Source organism: Talpa occidentalis, unplaced genomic scaffold, assembly GCF_014898055.3.
Source record: "Talpa occidentalis isolate TD23 unplaced genomic scaffold, MPIMG_talOcc4v2.1 talOcc4.3, whole genome shotgun sequence".
NCBI classification, from domain to species: Eukaryota; Metazoa; Chordata; class Mammalia; order Eulipotyphla; family Talpidae; genus Talpa; species Talpa occidentalis.
Genome location: NW_023603184.1, coordinates 34,292,988 through 34,304,520, shown reverse-complemented (window position 1 = coordinate 34,304,520; position 11,533 = coordinate 34,292,988). Strand labels below are relative to the sequence as shown.

General features: G+C 41.0%; 1 protein-coding gene across 1 annotated transcript; it reads right to left on the bottom strand.

The window, feature by feature from the left end:
* Positions 1-4,332: 4,332 nt before the first annotated feature.
* On the bottom strand, positions 4,333-5,257 carry LOC119254606 (olfactory receptor 2D3-like). The gene is given in 2 exon segments (XM_037521708.1): positions 4,333-5,154; positions 5,156-5,257. Coding segments are annotated over 2 exon segments (924 nt in total).
* Between the last annotated feature and the right edge of the window lie 6,276 nt (positions 5,258-11,533).

Here is an 11,533-nt window from a genome sequence, read left to right as displayed (position 1 = left end):
ATTAGGAAGTCCAGTTGAGGGACTGCACACTGAGGATGGTAGAGTGAAATCCAGGGATCCACGCTGCAGATCCAGAGTCTGCTATGAGTTGCAGGTGGTCATCAGTCCTTTGCCCTCACATCTGAGCACCAACTCACCTTTGCAGTGGGCTCCATTTCAAACTCCGACTGTATTGTTGGAGGAGTCAAGCACTAGTTTTTTGAGAACTAACACTGAATCGAATCCTTTTGTGAGAAGATTCTTGCATGATGAGGCCCTGAGAAATTATGCAAACGGGACCTCCCTAGGGTCTCTCTGGGTCTCTCTGGGTCTCTCTTATCTCCACACACAATGAGATACCATGGGACATGTTGGATTTGTCTTACAACAATAAATCGAATTCTTTAAATCCTTCTAATTACCAAAAGAAAGCCAAGATTCTATGGGCTCTGGTCCTGAAAAGACCCCAGGATTCATCCGTGTCATCCCTTCTCTCCCTTGGGAGCAGAACCAAGAGTATCAAGACAGACAGCTGAGAATCTTTTCCTTTGAAATCTTAAAAAAGTGAATATTTGCAACTACACTCAGTATATCACTGCTGTAATTGTTTACTTTCATTTATTTGCTGATGTAGTGGCCACTTTTAAATAATATCAACAGATCCTAAAAAAATAACAGGTTTGGAAAAAAATTCTTTAATATCAAGTGTTGGAAACATTTGCTAAGCACAGGGACAGAGCCATGTTTGTCTCAGGGATACTTCTGATAGGATGAAAACACAATGTTAAAGTTTCTCAACAATGCTTTATTTTTCTTTTCACAAGAAAAATTGTAAGCCCCCTACCATATTGTTCTCTAATTTTCCCCATCCACTTTTTAATTGTAAACACTTTTATAGTTATTAATTAATTGCTTAGAAGCCATTTAAAAATTTCATTAGTTAATTCTTTCCATATTCTTTTTTTTTTGTTTTTTGTTTTTAAATAATTTTATTATAAAGGAAGTTAATAATAAATGTTTCTGTGGGTTTTGATGGAATAATATGCTCTCACTTGGAAACAGCATTTGACTTGCTAATTTTAAAGTAAAAAAGAAAAATTTAAATTCAGTTTTAGAAGAAAATTAACTTTATAAGTAAATGTTTTTTTTTCTGTTGTAAATTTCTATTGAATCTAAACTTCATTCTTTCTGCTTTAAATATGTAAGAATTTATCAAGTTTTTAATAATATTTTAAATTTTCTTTCAAGTCACTCATTCTCATATGAAATGTGTAGTTAGTATTTTGTGTTCTTAGAACTACTCAGAGGAATGAGACTAATTTATCCTTCAAAGTGCTCTCTGGTACATCCTTTTCCTTTGTCTTTATTCAAGTAATTTTGATAAAAATATGCTTTCAATATTTCAGTATACTGAAAAGAAAATTTTAACTTTTTTTGAAATTTTTACCTTCATATTTTTCAAGTTACATAAAATCTAATTTCGTAATTGTTAATGTTTGTAAGACTTTTCTGTAGCATTTATAGGATTTGGTAATCTGTTTCTTGAAGGGAAAGGATAAAGGATAAAATCAAGGAGGAATCAAGACTTCTCATTTGGAAGAGCTAGTAAGTCATGATATGGCTAGCGTGTCTGTCAAGGTAGACATAGAGTTTGAGGAAATTACCCAATTTCTTATGCTCAGAGGTTAATCAAGTTAAATTACATTATCGGATCCATTATCTACACTAACGTTCAGGTACCACCGCTATCAGTAAGGAACCATTGGTCCTCAGTGTTGTAAAGAAGTTAAGAATTATTAAGGGAGGGGCCTCCCTGGTGGTGTGGGCAGTTGAGTGCAGCGCTGTCAAGCTCTGCAGCGTGGGTTCGATCCCGGCTGGCCAGCAAGAATTCCACGTGGCACAGCAGACCTCTCCTGACTCCCCCGCTGCTCCCCTCAACAGTGTATTTTGGTCCTTCTGCCTGTTCTGCTCCCCGCTCTGTCTCTGGTGGATTCTCTCACCCTCCCATGCCTTTGGCTTGTGCCCCAGAGCTTGTATAAATAAATAAATCTTTAAAAGTAAAATAAAATAAAATATCCTTGCATCCCTGGGAAAAATCTCACTTGATTACGGTGTATAATCCTTGTGATTGGGTCTCCTTGGTGGCACAAGGGTTTGAACACAGCACTATGAAGCGGTCCGCAGCCTCTGTGGCACAAGTTCGATCCCCGGCCAGCCAGGGAGCAACTCACATGGCTCAGCAGACCTCTCCTGACTTGCCCGCTGCTCCCCTCAGCAGTGGGTTTCTGGCTTCCTGCTGAGTCAGGCACTGCTGAAGTCTGTTGCTTCATTTATAGCTGTTGCTTTTTTCTCTTTCTTTTCTTTCTCTTTGGTCAGCAGATGCTTCCCTCTGATATCGAATGTAGTTGGGGGGTCTCCTGCCAGTGGGAAACCATCAGGCGCTTGTCTTTCCTTCTATCTCAAATCTACCTGGTGCTTATCTTACTGTCTGTCTCAATATTACATGAAAAATCTATAGCTATGCCTCTGTAGGGTTATGATTACTGTTTGGAAGAACTATGATTAAAATACCATAGATCACTATTCAAATAACTGGTTCCTATATTGATGGAATTAATAATGGATGAAATACAAAATCAGATGACTACAGATTAAAATTGCTTGGGACAAGATGAAGAGTTTGTGGATATGTCTTTATTATTATTGGTGGAGTGGATTGAGCCCTCTGGCAATCAGTGAGCTATCCAGGGACTTATCACTTAATGGTGGGTACCAGTAGGAAAATGACATCTCAGAAAAGTGGAAGCAGAATTTGCTCTTCCATTTTTCTTATTCCACAAGAGGAAGAAACATACTTTTGTTTGATTGTAGGATTGTTTGATTGTAAATCCAAAAGAGAAATTTAAAAGAAATGTCCTTGTTCTACTCTCTGAGTCCCAGTCCGTGGGGAGCACGCCTACTCCTCCACATGCATTTCCCCACCATCAAGCATGTTTGCCTCCACACAGTTCTCTGCTTTCCCCAGGGCCACCAGCAGAGGCTGGCCATGTAGTGGTACCACAATTTATACCATGGTCTCCTTCCCCTGACCACAGCCTGTAGGTGCATCTGTCTCTCCCCCACTTCTTGTTTCAGTGAAGTATGAATCTCCTCTGTGTCCCTTCTGGTGCAGTCTGCCTGGTCTCTGATGTCTATCACATGTTCAGTTTCACCCCAAGTCATGGGATTCTCTGGTTCCAGTATTTCACCGCTTAACATAAATGGTCCTCTGGAGAGTGAAGCAGGAACTGGGAATATTCCTACAAGCCAATGAATTGTTGGGTCATAGAAGGGTATTAAGTTTCACCTAATGCCTGGAGTTAGCCTTTAGTTGAGGATGGGTAAGAGACAGCAGGGTACCATATTCCAAATGAGAATCATGCTCTGTGAACACTGGTGAGAATCAATGTGTACATCAGGGTGGTGCTTTTGCAACAACAAAGGGTTATAGCAGAGACAGGAAAAACTGAAAGGTCTATTTCATCCAAAAAAGCATTCTCCATTTTGAGGATTGCTTCTCTTTTCAGTTATTATCTTCTGCCTCCATAAAGGAGAAGTTAATGAGTACTGGCGCAATCAAACCCAAGAGGGGTGAGCATGTATGAGTGGAGCATTATGTCCCAGGGGGGTCTGACATGAGACTTCTGATATGGGCAGATTGGTTCTCAATTCTAGCTCCTTCAAACCAGCAATTGTCCTCGGAGGGAAGCAGTGTCCGTTAACCAATGTGGAATGTGGCATAAGATTCTGTGTTGCCCCTGACAACATCTCCCTCATAAGTGGCTGAATAGTAGCTTTGGGGCCTCTCTAGCACAATGAAAAAAAAAAAATCCAATATCAGAGTTTCATGATTAAAAAAAAATTGACATTTTGTCATAATAAATTGTGGAGCCCAGCACAATGACATTAGATAGGATTGCAGAATTTGTAGATGGCTAGAAATTATGCTGGCATGGGATAATTCTGCAAATAATTGCAGAGATTAGAGAAAAAAAAACTGTGTCCTGGGTGAAAATGGATTGGCAATAATTAACCAGTTAAAAATCCAATTATTTTGAGGGTTTTCAATCTCTGTTTATATATTAGCAAAATGTTGTCACGAGGTAGGAACATTGGAGAACAGCGACTAAGCTTGAATAAGATAGCATTACACAAACCTGAAAACATTCCTAAGATACTAAGTTTTTAATATTAGCATTATTGGTGCCTCAGACTAGGGTGGTAGAGGAATCTGCTAATGGTATTGAACAGCTTGGAAAGTGTTTCATTTTTCTGATTTTTATATCAATATAAAGGTTCTCCTTCTGAGAGGATCTATCTTCCAAATACTTTCTTAAATGCCTCCTTCACATCCTTGTTCCGTAGACTGTAAATGAACGGGTTTAGCATGGATGTTATCACTGAGTAGAACACAGAGACCATCTTATCCCATTTATTTTTTTTCTTGGTGTTAGGTTGCATATAGGTATATATTGTTGAGCTATAGATCAAGACAACAACAATGAGATGAGGACCACAGGTAGAAAAGACCTTGAGCCTCCCCTCCCCTGACTTCATCCACACTACCGTGGAAATAACGTTCCAGTAGGAGAAGAGGATGAGGGACACAGGACCGAGGAGGATTAGCACACCCATGGCAAAGATGGCCAGCTCAGCAGTGTAGGTTTCTTCTGAAGCCAGCTTCAGTAGGGCAGGAGGTTCACAAAAATAATGATTAATTACATTCTGGTCCATATAGGGGAGATATAAAGTAAAGGTGCTGTCTACTACAGACACCAGTGCTCCACAGGCCCAGGACCCAAGGACAAGCTGGAAACAAATCCTCTGGGTCATGAGGGTGGAGTAGTGCAGGGGCTTGCAGATAGCTATGTAGCGGTCATAGGACATCACTGCTAGGAGTGAACTCTCTGTACATCCAACCAAAAGGAAAAAAGCCATCTGCATTGAGCATCTAGTAAAGGAAATTGCTTTTTTCTTGGCCAACAAATGGAATAGCATCTGGTGAACAATCACCGTAGAGAAACAGAGATCAACAAGTGACAGATTTTTAAGGAAAAAGTACATGGGTGTATGAAGTCGAGAGTCAAGTTGGAGCAGCATCATGATGAGCAGATTCCCGAGCACAGTGAGCAGGTTAAACGATGAGAAAGAGCACAAACAGCAGCACCTGGGTATGTTGATCTGAAGAGAGCCCCAGCAGGATGAACTCAGTGAGATAGGTTCTGTTTTCTGTGCCCATTGATGTGTATTACAGTCTACATGTCAGAATAAATACAGCAAACAACAGTTGATTATGATGGAATACCAAACCCTAAAAGTAAAGCTCTCATTGGAACAAGAAATGCAACAGATTCAAGAAAATTCTTGCAAACATAAGATATTTGATTTTTCTAAAGATTCCATATTCCCATATTTCTACTAAAACCATCAAATTTGAAGTACAGTAAAACCAGGAATGTGCCTTTTTGCTGATCATAGTTTTGTCATTCAGGAATTGTGTACAAATGTTAAGAAATATCCTAGAGAATATTGTATGTTATTCATCCGATACAAAGAAAAGGGAAGATACAAAGGGGCATAACATTTTATCCCTTTAGTAGAAAGCCCAGGCTTTTCTGTTTTCTATTCAGCTGGTACTTTAGTTTTCATTCTATCAATAGAGTCAATAAGTAAATTTTCTTTTGCGTTCCCAAGGGATCTCTTAATCATGATTCCAAGTAGGAAGTGAACTTTAAGAGACCATTTTATTACATTGAAATCCACAGTCCTGATTTTTTCTGAATTCTTCACCAGATCAGAGAATTAAGTCTCCAGGACAGAAGAGCAAGGCTTGATGGCACCTCATTATCACAGAACCAAGAAGGCAGAGATAACCATAGACTTAGGAAGCACTACACACTATGGTAACAGGAGGGCCTTTCCTGGAGACTGAATGCAGCTGCAATAGCTGTCTGTATAGATACAAATGTCCTAGCTGACATCATGGCATTGTGCATATTCATGCTTCAGTTTGTATCACAATATACAATCAGTAGGCTAGGTATGTCAGTAAGAAATACGGCACGGGTCAAATGCTCTAAAGCTAGCAGGCACACCATTCGATGCCTACATGTTGTTGCACATTAAGAACAAGCATGTAATAACATGGCTGGAAACAAGCTACTGTGGAGACTAGATAGAGATGGGAGGGTAGTAAGGTCCAGGGCAATGGCTGGATAACATCACCGAGAAAGAAATAGTACTAGTCCTGGGACTGCCCAGAGGATAGAGAGTCAGAGCAGAAGGGGAGCCCATGGCAGCACCACCTGAAGTCGAGGGAGGGCAGGGACGGCACACCTGTCAGCCTGGTTTTCACACACAAGGATGTGTGTGTAGCTGGCAGCAGAGGGAAATGTGGTCGGTTCTGTGTGGCTCATCACTGGCTACGAGAAGACAAGCCTGAGCTGGTTTCAAGACCCCTGGGTGACAGCGAAGTCTATTCATGGATTCTCCCCTAGACTGGATTTGAACCTGGGATCAGCTTTCACATAGAGGAAGGTCCAAGGGCTTTGAGGGACCAGGAAGGCAAAGTCAGAGAACAAATTGGGGAACTGGGAAAATTTAATGAGAAATAGCTTGTTTTTTGATGCAGTGAAAGAGAATACACAAGAGGGCAATTAAAAAAAATGTTCAGACATCAATAGCCTTCAGTCAGATTACACCTCAGTCAGATTACACCTCAGTGGGTAATAAATAATGGGGTTTCACCCAATTATATTAAAATTAAATTAGAAAACAAAATACCAGGTCTTGTAATCATGTAACTAAGTATAGTTTTCAGAAAACATTTGCTTCAATTTTTTTTTAAAGTTTTTTTTTTTTTAAGATTTATTTATTTATTTATACAAGCACTGGGTACAGTCAGAAGCGCAGGAGGGTGAGAGAATTCACTAGAGCCAGAGCGGGGAGCAGAACAGACAGACCTGTGAAATTCACTGCTGGAGGGAGCAGCAGGTGCGGCAGGAGAGGTCTGCATGCCATGTGGGACCCCTCACCCGGTGACTGGGTATTGAACCAGCGCTGCAGAGGCTGCGGGCAGCCTCGCAACCCAGCGCTCAACCACTGCACCACTGGGGAGGCCCTGCTTCAATTTGTTTTACATGTATGTGTATGCGTGCTTTATTGTGATTGTGTGTGTGTTATTGTGAGTGTGTAAACTGAGTGCCTTATTGTGGGTCATTAACAAGGTGCCTATACCCATGGAAGAATATTTCTCCGCGTAGAGAGCTTAAGAACAAACAGAATAGGGGCCTCCCTGGTGGCGCAAGAGGTTAAGCACCACACTATGAAGTAATCCGCAGCCTCTGCAGCACCAGTTCCATCCCCAGTCGGCCAGGGAGAAACCCACATGGTGCAGCAGACCTCTCCTGTCTCACCCGCTGCTCCCCTCAGCAGTGTATTTCAGTTAGTCTGCCTGTTCTGTTCCCTGCTCTGTCTCTGATGGGTCCTCTCATCTCCGGCATCTCTGGCCTGTACCCCAGCTCTTCTATGCATAAATAAATAAATCTTAAAAAAAAAGAACAAACAGAATAACATCACTGACATAATTTTCCAATAACTTTAAGTACATTTTTTCACTGCTTCATTATGAAAAGTATATACTGAAATAATTGTGCATTTTCATGACTTTTTGCTGAGTATTGACTTTTGTACACATGTTTTAAAGTTATGTATTATACATGATTGTTTGCAAGTGTCTCCCTGTCCGCCTGCTAAGCATCTTCAAGGTAGAAATCCTATTTCAACCCATATGTCTGGGTCACCTGGCATATATCAATAATAAATGTTGGAGAAATGTTCACTGACTGATCAAATTGATGAATAAATGATTGAAAGCATCCAGGAAGGAACAGAGTCCTCCTCATACACAGGCACTGTGACACACACGTGCACTTAAGGACTCCAAAGCACTAATTATATCATCTAATGCATAGCGTGAAATCTGGAAGGCACAGCTAATAATGGTCTGGCTTTGTAGATTCTGTGAGGCACTGAGACCACCTGGGCTACCTGGATAGTTGAGAAGGCATTGGTGGAAACTGTTGTTCTTCCAGTGGAAACAGGAACAGACCCTCAATGTGCAATTCTGTTTTTTTTCAATCTTAGCCCCAGGGAGTGTATGCAAGGTGGTAAGCACCTGAATACTAGGATGTTGGGGAGGGAGTGTCCACACCCAATGTTAGCACTCACTGAGCACTCCATACACAGTGGGAGGCAAATTGCAGGAATTTCTCTCTTGTGTCCTAGTGAAGCCCTGTGACCCCGGTGGGTATCACCAACAGAGCAGGGGAGACTGAAAGAGAAAGAGAATAGCCAGTAACAGGAATGAAAGGTCCGAGTACAGGAAGTTCTGGGAGTTGAAAAGGGGTGACTGGTTGGAGAGACAATAGATCTTTTGGTTTCTCTGAACTTTCAGCACACCAAGGACACCTCAGGAGGAGCCCAGTAGGAACATTCTAAGACTGAGAAATCTAGACTGTGGATTATAAAAATAATAATGGCCTTAATCCCCAAATAGACTCAACATTTTTATTCTGGTCCTTTCCCTACCTTCCTCCTTACCTGGACGCCTAGGTTGATTGTGCTCTAGAAATGAGGAAGCACAGGTGAGGGAACCTCACATGGGGTAGAGGAGAGTGAAATCCAGAGACCTGCGCTGCTGCAGGTCAGAGTTTGGTATTAGGTCCCAGTGACGATCAGTCCTCTCTCTTAACACACGGGCATGAGCTGGGCTCTCGCTGGACTCCATTTTAAACTCAGATTATGGTCTTAGATGAATTAAACATATATTTTTTGAGGACCAGGATTGAACTGAATCTTTTTGTGAGAGGATTCTTGAAAGATGAGGCCCTGAGAGATTATGCAAACAGGACATCCCTGGGGCTCTCCTTGTGCAAGCTCCTCTGTGATCTCTGCACACAATGAGATACCATGGGACACCTTGTGATTTTTCATAAACAAGACTGAATTCTGTGAATCACCTCTAATTCCCAATCTTTCTCTAAACAAGGAAAAATTCTGTAAGTTATGGGTTGAGACAAATAAAAAACCCATCCATTCAGTCCTTGCTTCTTGGCAGCTGAGTCAAGGGTATAAAGTGAATGGAAGTAGATATCTGTACTTGCTTTACTTTAAATTGCCAGAAGTAAAAATTTCCACTGTCCCTCAATATTTCTCTAATAATGACTTTAAAATATTATTCATTTAAGCAGGTAGCAGTAGTCATTTGAAAAATGCTAACTTGGAAAACAAGAGGTTTGAGAAAATATTTGTAATAATACAGTATTTAAACTGTAGGCCAAACAGGGGCAGATCCATAATTTTCTGAGGCAAGGTTGTTTGAAATTATTCAGTGTTGTATTTTCTCATCATTGTTTCTTTTTATCTGAACGATATTATAACACTTTATCATAGTGGTTATTATATTTTCCCCATTCACCTTTTCTTTTCCTTCTAGCAGTAATATCATTTGAATTTATTGCTAAGCAGTAACTTAAACATTTTATCAGTCAAACATTTCCATATTTTCCATGGTAATTTTTCTCTTGGAACCAAGTTTCATTACTTCCATTAAAGATATTTGATAAAAGTTTTCAATTCCTTTTGTCAATTTTTTCCTCCTTGCCTTTTCAATCAAATTGCCATTTGTTTTGTTTTGTTATTACATTATTACTTTCCCATCTTATAGAAAAATATAGCAGATTTTTCTAAGGTCAATTGGAGTTGAATTAAGTTAAGAATCTAACTTCGGTCTAACAATAAAGCCATCTCTATTACCTTTTATTGGAACATTTCCCAATATGTGAACTTGGCTCCAGGTAAATTTCTTCAAAGAAAGCTACTATTCTAGCTTAAAATTAAAATTTTAGGGGGAAACATGAGGGCTTGTGGAAATGTCCCCATTAATAGTGATGGATTTGGATTTAGTCCTCTAGCACTCAGTGAATTATCAAAAACCATGTCCATGGAGATGGTAACTACCAGGTATGAAAACAAATGTCTTTGTATAATATGGGGCCTTTTAATGTGAAGAATAGCAACTGATGTGTGACAGTCGCAATAAAGCAGTATTGGCAGTTGCAAAATCTCCATTACTTTCTCCACATTTGGCAAATCTGATTAGAGAGGAAGTGTCACTATGTTGAAATGGAGCTGTGTTTAACGTCACCTGCCGTGACAGACTGCAGTAACAAGAATTCAAAGGCACTGCCAGATAGGATGGTCAGGCAGAATTATTATGCCTTCTATCCCCCCAGCCCCACACCACCTTCTATCTATGCCGGGGACCAGCCTCGGCAAAATGTCCTGTCAGGGGTTCCTGAAAGGATGAGATGGCGTCGGCGAATACGAAAGGACTGAGCGGAAGGGGATGAGGTAGAATGAGGAGACACTGACACTTGGTGAGGTGCTAGTATCTTCTCTCTAGAAGCTCAGCAGTTTCTTTATTTATACATTTGTTGCAAGCAGTGAGATTACATTATCATGTGCATAGAAACAAAGCAGACACAATCAGTGCTTCTCTTTTTCCATAGGCTTTTGGCCACTACGTGCTGTCAGTAAGAAGGCAACCTTCAAGGTTAATAAAATACTAAGCCTTACACTAAAACTCATTGTTTCAGCTAAACAATAACCTAAGACAGTAGATAGCCACCAGTACACCCATATCAGCCAAAGCCTAAGCAAGAAAAGACTTTTTTTTATTTGCGTGGCCTTCAGCCGGGGACCGGCTGCTACTCAGCTATCAGAACTTTTTCTACCTAGAAACTCCTAACTCAAATAGCTTCATTTAAAAACTTTCCCAAGAAACTTCAAAAGAAGACAAAAGAAGGACCCACTACAACTGTTGTGCTGGATTGCTTGTCAGGCATGCACAACAAACCGTTTCCCATTGTCAAGTGGGCCAAACTGCCCAACAACTAATTTCTAAACAGACAATTTTCCGTGCCATTTACTTACAGTATGCTGATACATATAATTTATTGCCTAATATGCTTTTTTTTTTTTTTTTTTTTTTAATAGAGGCATGCTTTATTTATTTGTTTGCTGGTTTGTCTGTTTTTGTTTATACATGCACTGGGTACAGTCAGAAGCACGGGAGGGTGAGAGAATTCACCAGAGCCAGAGCGGGGAGCAGAGCAGGCAGAAGGACCGAAGTACACTGCTGAGGGGAACAGCGGGCGGCAGGAGAGGCCTGCGCGCCATGTGGGACTCTCCTCCGGTGGCCGGGGAGCAGCCGGGGATCGAACCGGCGCCGCAGAGGCCGCGAGCAGTTTCGCAACCCAGCGCTCAACCGCTGCGCCACCGGGGAGGCCCCTAATATGCTTTTTGATAAATTTTTCTCTCTCTATGACCAAGAACAAAAAGCAAAGTTATGTCAGATCTTCAGCCCCATGGTGTGAGGCCCTTTCTCTTAGCTGCTTGTCAGTATCCTATCTGGCTGGGGCAACAATGCCCCCTGCAGCATCACCGGCATATC